This window comes from Aspergillus ambiguus, assembly GCF_047715705.1.
Source record: "Aspergillus ambiguus strain CBS 117.58 unplaced genomic scaffold BDV59scaffold_3, whole genome shotgun sequence".
NCBI classification, from domain to species: domain Eukaryota; kingdom Fungi; phylum Ascomycota; class Eurotiomycetes; order Eurotiales; family Aspergillaceae; genus Aspergillus; species Aspergillus ambiguus.
In genome coordinates this window covers 452350-469947 of record NW_027395516.1, presented here as the reverse complement: position 1 = coordinate 469947, position 17598 = coordinate 452350, and the positions used below count along the sequence as shown (strand labels likewise).

At 55.6% G+C, this 17598-nt stretch overlaps 7 protein-coding genes across 7 annotated transcripts; 4 read left to right on the top strand and 3 right to left on the bottom strand.

Annotated features, from left to right (window-relative positions):
* Positions 1-1199: 1199 nt before the first annotated feature.
* On the top strand, positions 1200-2977 carry BDV59DRAFT_169550 (uncharacterized protein). The gene is made up of 2 exons (XM_073688271.1): positions 1200-1971; positions 2029-2977. Exons 1-2 carry the CDS (start codon positions 1545-1547, stop codon positions 2316-2318), a joined length of 717 nt encoding a protein of 238 aa, XP_073551772.1. The 5' UTR covers positions 1200-1544; the 3' UTR covers positions 2319-2977.
* On the top strand, positions 2961-4889 carry stm1 (putative telomere and ribosome associated protein Stm1). Its single transcript, XM_073688270.1, has 5 exons — positions 2961-3177; positions 3477-3495; positions 3566-3730; positions 3800-3923; positions 3976-4889. The coding sequence occupies exons 1-5, from the start codon at positions 3157-3159 to the stop codon at positions 4526-4528; spliced, it is 882 nt and encodes a 293-aa protein (XP_073551771.1). The 5' UTR covers positions 2961-3156; the 3' UTR covers positions 4529-4889.
* A 16-nt stretch (positions 4890-4905) lies between these two features.
* BDV59DRAFT_169546 (putative glutaminase) lies at positions 4906-8330 on the bottom strand. Its single transcript, XM_073688269.1, has 5 exons — positions 7465-8330; positions 6997-7402; positions 5936-6938; positions 5757-5887; positions 4906-5705 (listed from the first exon to the last, which is right to left on the bottom strand). The coding sequence occupies exons 1-5, from the start codon at positions 7728-7730 to the stop codon at positions 4992-4994; spliced, it is 2520 nt and encodes an 839-aa protein (XP_073551770.1). The 5' UTR covers positions 7731-8330; the 3' UTR covers positions 4906-4991.
* A 195-nt stretch (positions 8331-8525) lies between these two features.
* BDV59DRAFT_169543 (uncharacterized protein) lies at positions 8526-10145 on the top strand. The gene is made up of 3 exons (XM_073688268.1): positions 8526-9097; positions 9187-9336; positions 9386-10145. Exons 1-3 carry the CDS (start codon positions 8792-8794, stop codon positions 9821-9823), a joined length of 894 nt encoding a protein of 297 aa, XP_073551769.1. The 5' UTR covers positions 8526-8791; the 3' UTR covers positions 9824-10145.
* On the bottom strand, positions 9979-11652 carry dbp8 (ATP-dependent RNA helicase DBP8; the record flags this gene model as incomplete). The annotated part of the gene is made up of 2 exons (XM_073695394.1): positions 11114-11652; positions 9979-11056 (listed from the first exon to the last, which is right to left on the bottom strand). The coding sequence occupies exons 1-2, from the start codon at positions 11635-11637 to the stop codon at positions 9979-9981; spliced, it is 1602 nt and encodes a 533-aa protein (XP_073551768.1). The 5' UTR covers positions 11638-11652.
* A 435-nt stretch (positions 11653-12087) lies between these two features.
* Positions 12088-14643, bottom strand: BDV59DRAFT_169542 (anion exchange family protein). Its single transcript, XM_073688267.1, has 4 exons — positions 13992-14643; positions 13851-13938; positions 13303-13799; positions 12088-13252 (listed from the first exon to the last, which is right to left on the bottom strand). Exons 1-4 carry the CDS (start codon positions 14422-14424, stop codon positions 12357-12359), a joined length of 1914 nt encoding a protein of 637 aa, XP_073551767.1. The 5' UTR covers positions 14425-14643; the 3' UTR covers positions 12088-12356.
* Positions 14644-14811: 168 nt separating this feature from the next.
* Positions 14812-16911, top strand: BDV59DRAFT_209444 (DUF3176 domain-containing protein; the record flags this gene model as incomplete). Its single annotated transcript, XM_073695393.1, has 2 exons — positions 14812-15404; positions 15453-16911. Exons 1-2 carry the CDS (start codon positions 15166-15168, stop codon positions 16909-16911), a joined length of 1698 nt encoding a protein of 565 aa, XP_073551766.1. The 5' UTR covers positions 14812-15165.
* Positions 16912-17598: the final 687 nt, after the last annotated feature.

Genomic DNA, 17598 nt, shown 5'->3' with positions numbered 1-17598 from the left:
TACGTAGACACTGAGGGTCAAAGGTAAAGGTGCCAGCCAGGCCAAGGGTTTCCAGATGAGAGACAACATTTGCCCCCCTCATCCATCTGACCCAAACGAACCAAACCGGTCGAGGCGAACCGACCCCATTTTTTTCTTTTTTCTTCCTTTTTTCCTTCTTTTTCTCTCCAATTTTTTCATTTTTCCCTTTTTCCCTGAAATAATAAGAATTTCTCATCCGCGTTCTTTTTAGTAAATAATTTTACCTCACATCTTCCCACCACTGCCTCTTTCCCCCCTTTCCCCCCCGACTCTCTGTCTTCAGTGCTGGTTATCTCTCCATCACACCATTCATTTCTTTTATGTCACTGTTATTCCACTGATCCTTCGCACGTCCCCTTTCTTTGCCGCCAACCGCGCGTTTCTTGCGTCTGGCTGTCCCTGTCCCCCCGCCGTCGGGAAAAAGTCCTCCTGTCGCTGTCTCTTCTGCCATCTTAGGTTTTTTTTTTTTACCCGGTGCTGTGTGATCCGCCAGGTTACCTGGCTGGATCTATGTTAGGGTTTGGTGGTTGAGGTTTGATATCATTACTGGACTGACTGGTGGTTGTCTGTATATTTTGTTCTTTTTTTTTTTATTTTTTTTTCCTAGTATCTTTTGATTCCCTCTTTGTTTCCCTCCCACGTGAGAACATCCGCATCATCCCCGACATCAGACAACTCACTCTCCCTCACCTCCTCTCCAACCTCCCCCTCCATCCCCCTCTCAATGGTCTCTATGGTCGAGACCTCCCATTCCACTCATCATGACACGGCCATGGACCCGGTCGTCCCCAAAAGCGAACCCCCGCTGGAGGGATCGATCAGTTCCGCCGTCTCCACGCCCGACCCGGAGGGGGAGAGTCTAGCGCAGGATGTCACGCAGACTCAGAAGCGAAAGGGAGGCCGAAAGCCGGTACGTAAGGACTTGTTGTTTGTTGATGGTCGTTATTATCATATCATATCAAATCATATATCGATCCTTCAATCCGGGGCCCCGCACCATCTTTATCATTATCTTCATTCTTATTTTTATTTTTATCGTCCATGGCTTATCTTCCACCACTCAACTGCCCCCGTTTAACCTTTGTCTGCTTTATCTCTCCCATGTGTTCATGCATCCTTATCTTCCCCATCCTCCCGATCGTCCCCTTAGGTCCCGACCTTATTTAACTTTCTTTCCAGATCTATGCCACCTCCGAGGAGCGGAAGCAGCGTAACCGTCAGGCCCAGGCTGCCTTTCGGGAGCGTCGTACCGAGTACATCCGTCAGCTGGAGTCCACCATCAAGCGGAACGAGGAGACCCTGCAGACCCTGCAGCAGAATCACCGCACCGCCGCCGATGAGTGTCTGATGTTGCGATATAAGAACTCGCTCCTCGAACGCATCCTCCTCGAGAAGGGTGAGTCCCTTGGCTGCCTCTACCGCCCTCCCTCTTGGTCTGACCTCTCCTAGGCATCGACGTCCAGGCCGAGTTGCGTCTCAAGGCCGCTGCTCCCGGCGGTCCCCAGGGTAAACCCGCCGCCCCCATGACCTCCAAACCACCATCCTCTCTGGAGCGAGCGGCCCTCAGCCGCAACTCCGCTCAGAGACATCCCGGGATCGCTCCCAAGGAGTCGTTTGGCATGGCTCAGAACCGGGATGGGGCCTACGGCATCCCGTCCCCGCAGTTCCAAGCCACTCCTCCCTCCCATGTCTCTTCCCCATCCCACGCCAAATCTCCCGGCTTTGGCTTCCAGGGCGCCATGTCCCCGGTGGGCGTCGACCCGCAACAGGCTCGCTCTCAGGTGATGTCTCACTCGCGTAATATCAGCCATACCTCGCCGCCCATGAGCATCGGTCAACCAGAGTCAGCCGACCCGAAGTCCGCTGTCTCCGGTGGCACAGGGCCCCGGGGGTCCCGCGTTCCGGCGGCGTATTATCCGTCGCCGTTCCAAAAGCACTATGATCAACTGGGTAAGCCCTCCGCCGTGTTCCCAGCACAGACAGTCACCAACCAGGCCATCTCTACAGAACAAGAGTACGATGCCCAGGCCGACCTCATCGATGACGAGCACGAGTCGTCCGTGGGTGCATCCCCCTACGTCTCGGGGTTCAATGCTGGAGGCTCCCACGGCATGGGCGCCCAAGGCATGTCGCAGTTTAACGCCTCCGGAGGAGAAGGGTCGAACGGCGCTTACGGCAATGCGAACCAGTTACTGGGCAATTACGAGCCGATGCTCGACGCCGACCCGTTTGGTCTGAGCGCCAGCATGCATTTCCAGACCCCCTTCAGTTACGAGCAAAATAATACACGCCATTGACTAGCCGTAATCGTTTCTCTCTGCGTATCCCCACTCCTGGCGACTCGAGCGGGACTGTTTTCCCCTTTCACTTCTGATCCCCGGTCTCCCGGCGTGGATGTCTCAGCCGGCGTTATTTCTGCCGTGAGCTGAGCCATCACCTTCCCTCGGGCCATGGAAAAACCAAAAGAGAAAAGAAAAAGAAAAGAAAACAAAAAAAGGGTCTATTTGGAAGCATTGCCTGGCGTTTTGCGGTTGATACCATTTGCTTTTGTCGATCTGAGGTGAAAGAAAAGAAAAGAAAAGGTCTACGTGGAAAAGAAATGTCGATGCTTTTACTTGTACATGACCAGCATAATGGGGTATAATCCTCTCCACCGCGGCGCAGGTGGCACACGAGGATCTCTCAGTTTCGTTCTAGTATCCTGAACATAGTTATTCGAAATCCCAAATATCCAACCTCCCGTCCGATACGTCACTACCGACGATGATGCATCTGCAGGTCCCCGGTGACGCCAATACCCTAAGCCCTAGCTCCGGCCCGCCAATCACACTCGCCGGTGCCGGATTCGCTTAGCAGCAAGGCGCACCTTTCCCGATTCGGCGGGCGCAACCACAAACGTGACCTAATCCCATCCACACCCTCTCCCGCCCTTCCCTCAACCTCCATCGTCTTTCCCTAGAGATCATCATCATCCTCCACCACCCACCCCCCCAAATCCACACTCTATCCCGCGAAGGAGAGGCCTTGTTCAGGTTTCTACCTTTCTCGCCGCCTCCCCCCGATTCTCCCGGATCCGAATTGCTGCGATAATCGGTGAGCCTTCCCCCGGAAGGCCCCCTCATAAACCCAGGCGTCATGGCGGACGTCCGGTCCAAGGTATGTGTTGTGGAATTCTGTTTGCTCCGGATCTGTGGGTTTTCTCGGGCGATGGGCTCGGTTTCGTCGGCATTGGAGTCCGTATAGTTCGACGGGATGCTTAGTTTTGAGATTGTTCTTTGCTTTTTTTTTTCCCCTCTCCCCCATGCGATCGATCCCCCGAATCAATTGGGACGAAGGGGCGAAGGCAGGGACACTGTCGAAGCTTCAATTTCTGCGAAACATGAGAACCAATCCTCCCCGTGACCGGCAGAACCGTTAACAAGTGGAACACCGAAACCAAGCTAACTCCTCTCTAGAACCTGTACGAGCTTCTTGGTAATTCCTCCCTTGTCACCTCTCACCCTCTGAGACCTCCATTGTCTGACCATTGACCCGTCGTCTACAGGCAATGACCCTGAACTGGACCCCAACAGAGAGCCCGCTCCCCCCACGAGGGCTGTAGACAGACCTCAGGCTCGGGTTGGCAAGCGCGACGCTCCCAAGGAAGCCCCCAGCCAGCCTCGTTCCGACAACAACCGCCGCGGTGGACGCTTCACCGGCAACGAAGCTGGTACGTTACCGTTGTCATGCTCTCCCAGCTTTCTCTTCGAAGCTTCTGGCTGACCCCGACGCAAAATAGCTTTCCGTGACCGCAACGCGGGCCGCAGCAACAACCGCGAGAAGCCCACCGATGATGGCACCCAGCCTCCCCGCCGCCGCGAGGGCGGCGGCCGTCGTGACCGTCAGTCGCGCACCGGCCAGACGTGAGTGCCACCGTCACCACGAATCCATCCGAAGGGACACTAACAACCACAGTGACTCCAAGAAGCAGGTGAGCCAGGGCTGGGGCGGCCAGAGCGGCGAGAAGGAATGGGACGACGAGCGCGCGGGCGAGAAGATCGCGCAGGGCGACGAGAACGAGCCCCAGACCCCCGCCGGTGAGGAAGAGCCCGCCGAGAAGACCAAGTCGTACGCCGACTACCTGGCCGAGCGGGCCGCCGCCGGCGACCTCAGCGCCAAGCCCGTGCGTGCTGCCAACGAGGGCAGCAAGGGCGACAAGAAGTGGGCGGCCGCTAAGGAGCTCAAGCGCGACGACGACGAGGAGGAGTACATCAAGCCCACCGGCGAGAAGGCCCAGCGTCAGAAGCAGCGCAAGGAGAAGAACTTCCTCGAGGTCGACATGCGCTTCGTCGAGCCCCCCCGTTCCGGCGGCGGTCCTCGCGATGGCCCCCGTGGTGGCCGCGGCGCCGGCCGTGGTGGTCGTGGTGCCCGCGGTGGTCGTGGCGGCGCTGGCCCCCGTGGCGAGCGCGGTGGCCCTGCCCCCGTCCCCGTCGACGAGAAGAACTTCCCCAGCCTCGGCGCCAAATAAGTTCTCTCTCTCCCACCACCTTTCGCTCGTCTTGTCCATGCCTCTTTGGCTTCCGTTTCTGGTCTTCAGAACGGGGGTGAGAGGAGGCTGGGTCCTTCCCGAGTGATACTATCTTCTTTGTTAACAAAACGTGGGGAAAAAAAATTTGTTGTGGAAAGGAATACAAGACCCCTTGACTGATGCCTTTTTTTTTTCTCCCCTGGAAATGAGACGCGCAGACGGTGATCACGGAAATGGCGGGACACGATTCGAGACGAACTTTCATCTTCGGCCCTCGCGTTTAGGTTTAAAATGGCCCCCCTCCATGTAATTTGATTTGAATGTCAAAAAATAGGAAAGTGAGAATTTTTCATCTGTTCAAGTATTCTTCATGGTAGATTCGGTATCATCCTCCAAGAGTATGCCACAGCCACGTCATACATCTACCATACTACATACATGAGGTCAGGCTATATTCATGCTGCTACAGCTCCTCGCCCTGAGATCCAAACCCAAACGACGGCCACCCACTACGCAACGCCTCGGCGGCCTTCTCGGCGGCCTCGTTCCACTCCGCGATCATCTCCGCCGACACCGAAGACGTATCATCCCCGTCCAGGAAGGACAATCCCTCCATGGCCCGTCCACCGCAGGCCCGCTGCAGCGCCAGGAAGGCAAAGTGCCCGCCGATCACGGGTCGCGCGAAGAAGTTCGGCCCCGGGAACCCGCCCTTGCCCTCGGTGTTGTGCAGATCCGTGAACGGCAGATCCGTGACCGTCTCGTTGACCCATCTGGCGACAGACTCAAGGATCTCACTCCGCGTGTCCTCGCTGGCGACCGCCATGGCGAAGAACTCCCAGTCCGTCTTGGTATACAGATGCCGGCTGTCCAGGGGGACGCCGTACTTCTGCCGGACGTAGTGGTACCAGATGGATTGGCGCTGGTAGATGTGGCGGGGGACGAATCCGGGTTTCTCGGGACGCGGGGAAGGAAGTAGGGGCTTCTGGCCGTGGGCTGTCGTCGTTGGCGGTGGCAGAGCCAGGTCGGTGCCGTCCAGGTGGAAACACAGCTGCGCATCGGCGTAGAGGTTGTAGATGGTCGTCCACGATCCGTACCAGTCGTAGGCGAGCTTGGCGTGGGTTTTGTCGCGCGACATGCCGAATTCTTCCCATTTGGCGATGTAGGTGTCCGAGATATTCTGTGGATAGTGAGCAGGGACCGTTGGGCACGCCAGTCATTAGATGTTTACCTTGTAGTACGATGCATCGGCATCGTGTCCGACGATTTCAGCCAGCTTGCTCATGGCATTGATGCCAATGATGCCTTTCAACGCCAGATTGGTCTGGAGGGCGAGCCATCCGGCGAAGTCGTCCGTGGAGACTAGTCAAGTCAGTGTCCGGATTAAGCGCTTCTAGGGTTCGAACTTACGTTGGTTGGCAGGCTCCAATGAGTAGTCCACCAGATAGCCAGTCCACTGCTTCCAGAGCCTGTAGCTGCGTTGGATCCACTTCTCGGCTAGCTGCTGGCCCTGAATACCACCGCCCCATTTACCGTCTTGGTGATCGATGCCTGACAGTTCCTGTAGGTTGTCCAGAGGGAAGTACCCTGGGTTTTCATCGGCAACCTGTGCAGTTCCTTCGGTGGACCAGATGGACGAAGCGGCAGAATCCTCGGAATACCGCAGAGAGTTGGCAACAGCCAACCCCATGATGAGGATATTCCCGCATTCCTCGACGGGCATGTATTCGTCATTTCCATCTGGATGGCCCGTCGCGTTCGGGAAGTGCGTTCCGAGATCGTGCATAGCGTAGGTGTTCGGATACTGTCCGCTCAGCATATGCTCGATCAACGGCTCCAACAGATAGGCCAGCCATCTAGGGTTCGTATAGAGGAAGAAGGGGAACGATGGGAAGATGACGTCGATGGTCTGGAAGTTGCCATTGGAGGAGATCTCCTTGAGGAAGAGGATGGGGTCGTCGGGCGTCCCCGAGAAAGTGGTCGCGCCCATTACTTGACGGGCACTAAGTGCCACGATATCGACATAGTCATGGGCTCCCGACTGATAGGCATCCTGCGCAAGTTGGTTGGAATAGTTTGAGGCGAGGGCGGCTGCCTTGTCGAAGTCATTGTAGTGGAAATGCAGCAGCCAGTCAACACTTGGAAACCAGGATTTCCAGAGAGGCCGCATCAAGGTCAGGCCTCGGGAGGACGCATATTGTACCACAGGATCTTGGATCAAGGCCACGGTAAAGGTGACACTGTCAGTCACCGCCCCGGTGGTTTTGCGGGGACGGAAGGACTTGGAAAATGCAAACACGGGTTCCCGATCTCCGACAGGACGGAATGCATCATCGTTCTCGTCACGCAGTGCTCCTTTCTCGGCAAAGATCCGCCGCACGACGGAGGCCTCTCCTGATTGATATTGGGCATCCTTCAACAACTGTTAGCGGGTGTTCATGGTGGGTCATTCAGCATAGGCGGGTACGCACGGCAGGGCCAGTGAAATGAAGAGAACCCCATTCGGCACGATCACGGATCTCCGAGAGAAGCATCTGGGATTCCCTCTGGAACTTCCAACGCTGGAGAGTGCGGTTCTTGTCCGCCGCGTCCAGGGTGTCGTACTCCCAGGTAATTCGACTTCCTGCATCACCGGTCACCCAGCGGCCGTTGATATCCATGTACACATCGACAGCAACGCCACCGTTGACATGGATGGTGACATAGGAGGCAGGGATCGACTGCCGCAGAGTCGAAGTGGGTGTGATGGGGGAGAGGAACGAGACGGTGATATCCAACGGAGCGGTGGAGGCCGCGGTATCGATACGGTAGGTCAGGTTGGTCGTGGAAGCGTCGTATTTGGCACCCAGGTATGTGGGAAATTCGACGGGCGGTGACCTAAGGGATTCTTGTTAGGGGAGTGGTGGAGAGATGTAGACAAGTCGGGTTCCTGCGCATACCCGGCACCGTGAGACAGGGATTCATGAGGCTTGCCCACCAACGGATATATGGTGTCCGTGCTGGGGACGTGGGCCATCAAGGAGAGGCCGAGCTCCTCTCCGGTATAGAAAATAGGCCATTTGGACCATGGGACTTCACGGGCGTTTCCCAACCAGGTGCTGAGGTACGGATTCCGTACGGTGAGGGGGAGGACCGGCGGTGTTAGGCTGGAGGCGGCGCCCAGCGTCGTCTGAAGGGCGACTAAGACCGCCAATGCTGAACGCATGGCGGAAGGGGCAGGGCTGTTTGCTGGGGAATCCGATCAAGCGATAGAAGGGAAGCTGAGGAGAGCAATGAAGAGGAGAGGCTCAAGAGGTGGAGTGAAACAGCGATGAGCTGAGCTGTTGACGAGGATGATGCAATCCCGACGGTGTTTCAAAGGGGAATGATCGACTGCGCCGTGATGATGATGTTGAAGCAGGATCCCTGGATAAATGCGGGGAAAGCTCTGGTGAGCTCGGCGAGGTTTTTCCGCATCAGAGTTGGGGGAGTCTTTGTCTGGATGATTGAATCTCGCGAAGTGACGCGGAAATCGCTGTTTTCGGAGATTTCGGGCATGTTTATGTAGATGGAATGCATTCCTTCTGGAAGGAATGATGATGTCATTTTCGAGATCGCGATGCAATGGACTGGAGATAGAGGGTGGAGACTGTTTGGAGATGAAGCGGTCTGAGAAGGGTGTAGGAGTAGAGGTAGGACGAGGCTGACGAAGAAGTGGAAGTTCCCGGTTGAGTTGAGTTGAGTTCAGAAGTTGAAGATGAAGCTGATGTTGGTAGGTCGACCGGATTGGGAAGGATATATACAACGTGACACCAGATACACCAGATACTATTTATTATATTATTAGATATCTCAATATAGACAAGTATATATTTTTTACAATCTATTTGTTATAAGTAATGATTCTTATAAGAACAAACGAGAGTAATAATCAGGTATAAAAGAATAAAGTCCAGAAACAGAACCCAGTATTTTACGGTAATACCACGCGCGATGGAATCCACCTGCACCACGCGAACTTCACGAGACACGCTTCTTGCTCCGCCAGCTTCATTCTTCCCTTCGCCTCCCTTCTCTTCTACGTTATCTTCTCTTGTTCCCTTACACGTCTCTGATCACGCTGCAGACCTAGGCTACAGATCTCATCCTATATTCTATATCCTACCTATACACTCAATCTCTCCGACATACGCTACCTACCCACCTACTACCTAGGTACATACTCTGGAGTACATCACTCCATCCATCCTCGATATCCCCCATTACACCCTCAGCACTTCCTACACAATGAATCCCGCACCGTCATATTTCAGTCCTGTCAAAGAAGGCAGACAAATCCTTGGCGAGAAGACTCCCAACGCGTGTCTCTCCCCGCGCCACGCTGTCTCTCCCAGCAAACGCTCGCGCATCGACACGCTCTCGTCCTCTCCCAAGAAGCTCCTCCCATCACCCTTATTTGCCGGCCGGAAGAGATCTATCGATCAGGTCCACACGGATCTCTCCATCAGCAAACCCTCCGACGTGGTGTCTCGCGACCCGACTGAGTCTTCCCAACATGAAGCTTCACAAATCCCTCCACGAGAGGAGATGAGAGTATGTGCTTATATCTAGCATGAGGATGGCCTACTATCCCAGAGAATATATGAATGTGCGAATGCGTGCTGATTGAAGAGCTCCAACAGCAACAACGACCCGACGCGATGGAACAGACCCCCTCTGATAAACAACAACAACAACAACAACAACACAATACTGAATCCGATTCCCCAAAGGCAAGGGACACGCGCACCGTCCCCGAAGACCCTGAGACGCGCAAACTGTTTATCCAAGAGGTAGCTTCCTCGTCTCCATATCACGCGCACCCGATCTAACCACGCGCAGAAAGCATGCCTTCTCCGCACCAGACTCCAAAACGCCATGCGTCACGTCCGAGACCCCCAATTCGACCGTCGACTGTCCGAACTGGAGGAACACAGTCGTAAATACCCCCGTCTATCCTTCCCCGAGCCATCCACCCCGAAGCCCCAGTCGGACCAGACCATCACGCCGCGCGGCCTCCCTCCGTCCACCGCCACCCCGAACGGTCTCGCCGCGACTCCCCTCTTCAGCGCAACGGACCCCATGAAGACTCCGACGCAACAGAGCCATCCGCCGCGTTGCGCAGACGCAGCGAATACCTCACCCATGCAGCTGAGCAGCCCCGGGGACTCCAGGCAGGATGGCGCGGATCCGCCGTCGCAGAGGGGCGACGCGGTGGACGGTCTGCTCAAGCTGATGAACACGGCGGAGCGGCGTTGCGAGTCGACTTGGTCGGGATGAGAAAGGTCAGGCTTGCAGTAACTCCGGTGTAGACTTGGTTAGGAATCTTTCCTCATGGAAGCCCACACGCATAGACAGATCATATAGTCAAATGATACCAACATGCATCGCTTAAAAACCATCTACAAATCTATGTACACCCCCGGGACACTACCCTACCGCACCTTCTTCAGCTTATTCCGCTTTCGACCCAGTATATCCCTCCCCTCCTCGATCTCAATCAGGGCCTCGCGCTTGGCCGAGCCCACCTCCTTCAACACCCCGGTCCGCACCACCCGACCCTCCACGCTGACGCCTTCCTCACTCCACTCCTCCATCTGCCGGCCCACGCGCGCCTCAATCGCCAGCACCAGCTGCACATCGCGCTGCCCGACCAGCGTAACGGCCTCACCGCGCCGTCCCGCACGCGCCGTCCGACCCACCCGGTGCACGTAGTCGTCCGGGTTCCGCGGCACGTCGAAGTTGACCACCAGACTCACCGTGGGGATATCCAACCCACGACTAGCGACGTCCGTGGCAACCAGGATGCGCGCCGCGGCCGCCCGGAACCGCGCCAGGTTGCTCGACCGCTCCGACTGCGGCAGCAGACTGTGCAGCGCCGTCACGCGGTGCGACAAGCGCCGCAGCAGTCGCTCCAGCAGATCCGCCGTCTTGGTGTGGTTGCAGAAGATGATGGCCGGACGGGTCGCGTTGCCGTCCGTCGACAGGAGCACGTGCAGGAACGCCTCGCGGTGCGTCATGGGCACCTTCAGATACGTCTGTTTCAGCGTCGGCGGCAGCGCCCCGGCCGACGACCCGGCCTCGCCCCCGCCCGTTTCGATCTCCGTCACGAAGATGGGCGGCTTGGTGTTCGCGCGCGGCATCGTCTGCAGCGCCCGCACCTCCGGCGTCACTGTTGCCGTGAACAGAAGCGTCTGTCGCTCGCTGGACGGCGGCAGCGCCGACAGACATGTCTCGACGTCCGGGAGCATGCTGCCGGCGCCGGGCGACAGGAGCCGATCGGCCTCGTCGAGGACGACCATGCGCACGCGCTTGAGCCCGCGGACGGTATCCTCACCGGACGTGTTGATGTGGTCGGCGAGACGGCCCGGCGTAGCGATGACGACGTGTGGCCGCTGCGAGAGCGCGAGCGCCTGCGGCCGCATGTCCGTGCCGCCGGTAATGAGGAGGGGTTTCATGCTCTGCGGGGCGGAAATGGCTTTGATCTGTTCGTAGATTTGGAGGGCGAGTTCACTGCAGGTGAAACGGTCAGCTTGTGTAGCGCTTAACTGGGGTGAGATGAGGGCATACCGAGTCGGCGTCAAGACGACGGCGAAAATGCCAAACGGATCCTCCGCCCACTTCTGCAGAATCGGCACTGAGAACGCAATCGTCTTTCCGGAACCAGTCCGGCTCCCACCGATACAATCGCGGCCCTTGAGGATCTCGGGGATACACGCCCGCTGGATCGCCGTGGGTTTCCGCACGGCCATGGTGGTCAGCGAACCGATCAGCCACGGCGCGACGTTGAGGGCCTTGAACGAGGATTCGCCCGCGTCGTGCAGGCCCATGTGCAGGGCATCCTTGATCAGCACCGGGTTGTCTGTCTCCGCCGTCACGGTCTGGTTCTCGTCCTTGGGGGTCTTCTTTTTGATACGGGAGAGCGTGGGGAGCGGCGTCGGTGCGGCGACGTACTCCTCGTCGTCGTCGTCGGCCTCGGACAGACGGCGCCGTTTGGGCGCGCGAGTCTGGATTTCGGGGGCTTCACGTTCGTGTTCGTCGGACGATGAGTGGTGGTCCTCCATGACGGGCTCTGGGGACGAGGACGACGACATGGTTCTTCTCGTCTGGTTGATGCTGTTCTGGAAATTCTTCTTTTTTGGGAGGCAGAAAAAGTTGACCGCGCTGGGCGGTGAGTTCATCACGTGATGTATACTTCGATTGCCATAAAAGATATAGATTGTCTTTAGAAAGTGCAAGATATGAATCCAGTAAATTGCGATTATGGTCATATTTTCATCTCCTGGAAGGTATACCAGAGTTCTTGGCGGATTGCATCGAATCGACTGTTACGGCACCGCCATGATCACTTGTGGTGACTATTTGACCTGGGGGATTCCACACAACACACTCAAATGAAACCCCTCCCTCACGAAGAATTACCTACTAGTAGTCAGAGTTATAAACGTTACCAGGTCTCCACAGTTTGGCTTTCCTTCTTCAACCGTCACCATGAATATCATAAAGACGTGCACACCCTGTCTGCACCGGGGCAGAATCTGTGATGCCAACTCAGAAAGATGTTTGTATCTCAATATCCACCCATATATTCAACCTGTATGAGGAGTGTGGATGGCCTGATCAGTTGCGCGGCGCGGAGCTTATGCGATGGAAAGCGGAGTAGACTGAGATCGTGACCAGGTTGTCCGGGTCTCCGGACGCATTAGACAGTTATTATCACCGTCTTGCGGGAGAGCATGCTATCTAGTCTTGAGTATACATAAACAAAAACACCCAGTTACTCCGTATGCTATAGACACGACTATATACTGACTTACTCCACTCGACTGGTCGTGCTGCGTCTCCGCATACCAGACCGAGTCTGCAGTTCATACGCCTCGCCCCGTTCCAAGTCATCCTCCACCGGCGACTCGGACGAGCTCTCCGCGCGACGCATCATAACCGCATTATCGCCGGGTGTCTTCGACGGTCGCCGGCCATCATCACCAGCCACCGAGACCGACGCGATCCGCTCGTCCATGCCATGCGTCCCGCCGACGCTCTCCATCGTGAACGGGCTAGCGGTGGGGGCGTCCAGCGCCGCCAGCTCCTCGGGGGCGAACCAGCGGGGCATAAGAAAGGCACGCACGGGAATAAGCAGCAAGATGATGACGGGGAAGCCGATGGCGGCGATCGTCTGGGTGATGGCGAAGGTGGCGCCGAAGCCGATCAGCTCGAGGATGACAAAGGCCCAGATGGCGACGCGACGCTTGACTTGCTTGAGTGGGTTAGAGGCCGGGGTGAAGTGGCGGTCCTGCGCGAGAAAGATGAGTTTCTGCGTGATGCCGTTGCCCTGGAGCGCCTGGACCCCCATGATGAAGAAGAGGCCGGCCATCACGCCCTGCGGGATCAGGTGGAGCACGATCAGGAGCGGCCCCGTCATCGTGCCGAGGGTGAGCAGCCCTTGGGCGAAATTGCTCACGCGCTGCTCGACGACGTGGTCGGTGATCCGCACGGCTTTGCCTTTGTTGGTGTCGTCCTCGTCGGCGACGTCGCGGGTGACGCAGAGCGCGGCCGTGTGGAAGGGCGCTTGCGGGATGAGGCCGTTCGGAAATGGGATGCCCAGGAGTCCGGCGACGAAGGTGGTGAGGCCCAGCAGCCAGAGGTCCCAGTGGAAGCCGGCGGGTTTCCGAAGAGGAAACTCGGTGCCTTGCGCGATAAGTGAGGACACTGGCGGGGTCAGTGGAGTTCCTCGCGTTTATAGGGAGATTCCGGCTCACCGTTGTGGTCAAAGTAGAAGAGGATGGTGAGAAGGAGCGCGAACGGGATGGCGAGGAAGATATCGCCCACGTTGATGTCCCAGAAGTGCACCAACCAATCCCGGTCCATGGTGGGGAAGAAAGCCTTGCTGGTCGGCAGGGTCGCAACCTCGACGTCCTTCATGTGGCCGATATGGACGAACCCAGTGAAGAAGACGATCGTCAGCGGAGTGCCGTAGTCCTCCAGGAACTTCCGCACGTATCGCTGCCAGAGGCTGCTGTTGCCTAGTTCGCCGCACACCCAGCCGCTCATGAGCACGAGCAGGGCCACCATGATACTCAGGTAAGCGGACGTCTCTCCGACGCCCTCCCACTGCCGGGTGAGCACCTGGATGCCCTTCTGGAGGTAGACGAAGGCCACGTAGAACCCGAAGATATCGCAGGAGAAACGCGTGACGTAGGTTAGTCCGTTGCATGCATTGGTGATGGCCAAAATCCAGTGCATGATCAGGGACCATCTAGCCGACTGGTCAGTGGCGGGCTCGGTCGATGATGCGACATGCACTCACATTCCAATCCAACACATGAACGCCAGGTAGGGCGTCCCGCGCGGCGTGATGATATCGTAGACGGTATAGTTAAACACGGTGATCGGACCTTTGCAGCATCAGCCTACATCCAACGTGCCTTCAACCCGAAAGGAGCCAAACCTGTAACTCCCACGATCACCAACGGCTGTGCCGCAAAAAGGGAGAACACCACCGCACCCAGTACCGACGCCAGCAATACTTCGTTGACGCCGTAGCTCTGACTGGTCTTCTCGAACATGTCCAAAGAGAAGGCCAGGGCCGGTAGAATGTTCGCAAAATACATATAGACCGTCGCAGGGACCACGCGATAATCCCAGGCATCGGTCCAGTCGCTCCAATAATACGGCGCTCTCCGCTTGACATCGTTTATCATGCCGCGGAAGAAATGGATGCGCCACCATTTCGGCGACTGTGCCGAAGACGTCGTGTCCGACACGTGGGAGGGCACCCTGCCGGACGACTCTTGGGGATAAGGGTGCGATTGCACACTCTCCGGCCGCGATTGCGTTTGCCAAGTCCGCCGTTGGGCATGAGACGATGCTGGTGGGGACATACTCCCGGGTCCTTGAATATCGTACAGCGTTGTACGCCCGCGGGTAGTTGTGTAAATTTTGATGCTGGCGGGAGTGGTCGATGATGTATTGACAGCTCCACTTTTCTTTTTTTTTCTTATCGATCAACTACTCTGTCATGCAGTGGCAGTCAACTCTAGACGGCAGTAAATGACTCCACGAACCGCCCTGCCGTGGCAAAAGGGGAGTGTGGCGTGCAGTAACTATCTGGAGGAAGAAGAGGAGAGGAGAGAGATGGAGAAGATGGAAGTTGATCAACGCGGACAAGTGATGCCTGAGGCCGCTAGTTTATTGAAAATCCAATCATTTCAGGACTTGTCTGCGACCTGCCCCAACATCGTACGCAAGTGCATTAACACCTGGCTGAACTTGAGTACTCCTTTAATGTCGACATTAGCTGCTTCTGCCTACCATAACTAGTTATCCATCGACTTTACTAATAAGGTTATCTCTTATATCTAAGTCTGGGGTGCCTCTGATGCGGAGGTCCGGGCCGCCCTATCTTATTTCACCACCATGTACCACAGCCTTGTCCTACAATGCGGGCATCGACTGTGATCGGTCTATCAACTTCCAACTTAAGTAATGGGCACAGCCTCCAGCCTAGCACAGCCTTGCAGCCGATTAACGTCTCAGGGCTACAAAATAACAATGACGCCGCCAGTTCGGGTTGATATTGGAAATGTCAGTACACTTCCTGATTAACTTTCGGAGACTCCAGCATGAGAATCCAAGCTAGCCCGTCATGCTCAGAACCATCCCTCTCAGGGGACGACAGACCTGCAATCAGATGGAAAACCGCATCGAAGTGGTCAAATCTATCTCTCGACACGTGGTTTTGGGAGTCCCTTTCAATGGGTTTCAGCATAGCTTGTTTCATCAGCATAATATCCATTCTTTTCGCATACGATGAGAAACCACTACCGAATTTTCCTCACGGTCTGACACTCAATGCGATTGTGTCTGTTCTTGCCACTGGAGCGAAGACTTCTCTTATATTCGTTATCAGTGCGTCAATAGGCCAGTTAAAGTGGATCTGGTTTCGCAGACGAAATAAACTGTACGATATACAGTATTTCGACGATGCCACTCGAGGGCCTTTGGGGTCTATTATAATACTCTTTAAACACAGAGCACTCTCGCTTGTGTCGCTTGGTGCTCTTGTCACTATACTGGCTCTGATATTCGATCCGTTCGTCCAACAAGCTGTGACATACCCGGTTAGACAAGTTACAAGTGCTTCACACCTAGCCAAGGTGAAACAGGGGAATCCCTCTTCGATCCCGCTTTTATGGACCGATTATGATGCCACATGGGCTGTCAATGCGCCCATCTGGGCAGATAATTTCGATATTAGTCCTTCGTGCCCATGGGGAAATTGTACATGGCCACCCTTTCGCTCCATGGGCTACTGCTCTAAGTGCGAGGATATAACTTCGACTGTTACGTTGAGTGGCTGCCAGGATATTTTCTCCAATATCAGCAGTGCAGCAGAGAGTAAAAGAGCGCCATGTAATATTTCTGTTCCACCCACTGACACTTTCGAAATTCCAATTCGTTTTGGAACGGACTCTGACGGTGACTGGCTTGATATATCAAAGGACTTCGCATGGTATGCCAAGAGCAACGGGAGTGTGCCGTTTGAGCAGATGAATTATGCAGGGGTGCGATTTCCAGTTATTGTAATTAACTATGCCCAACTCGATGTTCCCGATCTCAGCATCAAATCTCATGCTGAAACTGGTCTGAAGATCAATAAGGTAACTCAATGCCCTTTAACCTACTGTGCTAGGACGTACGATATTTCGGTCACAAATGGAATTCCGTTAATTAAGGACCTTTCCGAGGACTGGGGCGAGATGACTCTGCAGCCAGACATGTCCCATATGTGCTGGAAGCCCAAGGTCGACCCATCTGACTTTGTGTTCTGTCGAGTTATGGATGTCGGATTGAATATTAGTCCCTTCCAGGGCATCAACTCCTCCACGTGGCGCCATTATCCTAACCAAGAGCAAGCAGATATATCAGGCTGGAGACACGTTGGTACAGGGACCGAACAGACTAGCTTCGAGCACATCGTTGGTACAGGCTTGGAGGCAGTCATGCATAGGCTGGCTGATTCGTTAAGCAAGGTTGTCCGCGATAGAAGCAACAGCACCATAGACGGGGTTATGTATGCCAGTGAAACTCACATTTCTGTAGACTGGAAATGGCTGGCGCTACCCGTTACGGTTATGCTCTTGTCCATCATTTTCTGGGCTTGTACTGTTCATGTTAACAGGAATTACGGAAGTGCTTTGTGGAAGACCTCCAGTCTGCCTTTACTATATCATGGACTTGACGATTTCCTTGATAGTGATGTTGAGGGTGAGAAGGCCACTATCAGCCGGATGGAAGAAGCTGCACGGTCAGTGAATGTGCAGTTTCAGTTTTCAAATGTACGGAGGCGACTGATGCTCCAGCGATGAGGGTCATCCCGCTTGTCTTTGCTGCCAACGTCATCTGTACATGAGGTGGTCATTAAGTTGATGAATTTAGAACAGAGACCCCTGAGAGCCCTCCCTAAAGCGGCGGTGTGTCCTGAAGTAGGATGCGGTCATCCTAGAAAATCAAGTACGTATAAGTACAAATATATGAGAAGTACGATCGATGTCGTTATACGAATCAACCTAAAGTAAACTACGGCACATAAAATAAAAGACGAAGAAAGCCCCGGGAGAATACAAAATCATTGTTAGTAACAAGACAGAGCCATTTGGTTCCCTGCAATTTTAAACCCTCACGAATCAACCATTCGGCTCATCACCTATGGTGTACGGCGCAGTCTTTACGCAGGAGGGGGAGGCGGCGGCGGCTGCTCAGTGGGAGGCTGTATAAACCGTTAGCAAATCCGTCTTCAAAATTAGAGACTCGAAAAAGAATCACACATACCGGAGGGGGAGGTCCATCACCGGGCGGAGGGGGAGGAGGAGGACTGCCAGCACCATAATACGTGGGTGGCATACCCGGGGGCGGAGGAGGTACGCCGCCCATCCCCGGAGGAGCACCAGGAGCTCCCATACCCGGAGCAGGGGGAGGGGCGTAGGCACCGTAGGCGCCGTAGCCGTAGGTTTGGGCGCCGCCAGGCGGAGGAGGCTGTTGCCACGGAGCAGCTC

What these genes read in the sequence shown, in the direction of transcription:
- BDV59DRAFT_169550 (XM_073688271.1), top strand. Translation starts at nt 1,545, where the DNA reads ATGACCTCCAAACCACCATCCTCTCTGGAGCGAGCGGCCCTCAGCCGC. An exon ending in AAAGCACTATGATCAACTGG is followed by an intron (nt 1,972 to 2,028) that starts GTAAGCCCTCCG and finishes CCATCTCTACAG; the next exon opens with AACAAGAGTACGATGCCCAG.
- stm1 (XM_073688270.1), top strand. Translation starts at nt 3,157, where the DNA reads ATGGCGGACGTCCGGTCCAAG. An exon ending in CTTCACCGGCAACGAAGCTG is followed by an intron (nt 3,731 to 3,799) that starts GTACGTTACCGT and finishes GACGCAAAATAG; the next exon opens with CTTTCCGTGACCGCAACGCG. An exon ending in CAGTCGCGCACCGGCCAGAC is followed by an intron (nt 3,924 to 3,975) that starts GTGAGTGCCACC and finishes TAACAACCACAG; the next exon opens with TGACTCCAAGAAGCAGGTGA.
- BDV59DRAFT_169546 (XM_073688269.1), bottom strand. Translation starts at nt 7,730, where the DNA reads ATGCGTTCAGCATTGGCGGTCTTAGTCGCCCTTCAGACGACGCTGGGC. An exon ending in TTCATTTCACTGGCCCTGCC is followed by an intron (nt 6,939 to 6,996) that starts GTGCGTACCCGC and finishes CAGTTGTTGAAG; the next exon opens with GATGCCCAATATCAATCAGG. An exon ending in CCGATGCATCGTACTACAAG is followed by an intron (nt 5,706 to 5,756) that starts GTAAACATCTAA and finishes CACTATCCACAG; the next exon opens with AATATCTCGGACACCTACAT.
- BDV59DRAFT_169543 (XM_073688268.1), top strand. Translation starts at nt 8,792, where the DNA reads ATGAATCCCGCACCGTCATATTTCAGTCCTGTCAAAGAAGGCAGACAA. An exon ending in CTCCACGAGAGGAGATGAGA is followed by an intron (nt 9,098 to 9,186) that starts GTATGTGCTTAT and finishes GAGCTCCAACAG; the next exon opens with CAACAACGACCCGACGCGAT. An exon ending in GCAAACTGTTTATCCAAGAG is followed by an intron (nt 9,337 to 9,385) that starts GTAGCTTCCTCG and finishes AACCACGCGCAG; the next exon opens with AAAGCATGCCTTCTCCGCAC.
- BDV59DRAFT_169542 (XM_073688267.1), bottom strand. Translation starts at nt 14,424, where the DNA reads ATGTCCCCACCAGCATCGTCTCATGCCCAACGGCGGACTTGGCAAACG. An exon ending in GGTGATCGTGGGAGTTACAG is followed by an intron (nt 13,939 to 13,991) that starts GTTTGGCTCCTT and finishes GATGCTGCAAAG; the next exon opens with GTCCGATCACCGTGTTTAAC. An exon ending in TTCATGTGTTGGATTGGAAT is followed by an intron (nt 13,800 to 13,850) that starts GTGAGTGCATGT and finishes CCAGTCGGCTAG; the next exon opens with ATGGTCCCTGATCATGCACT.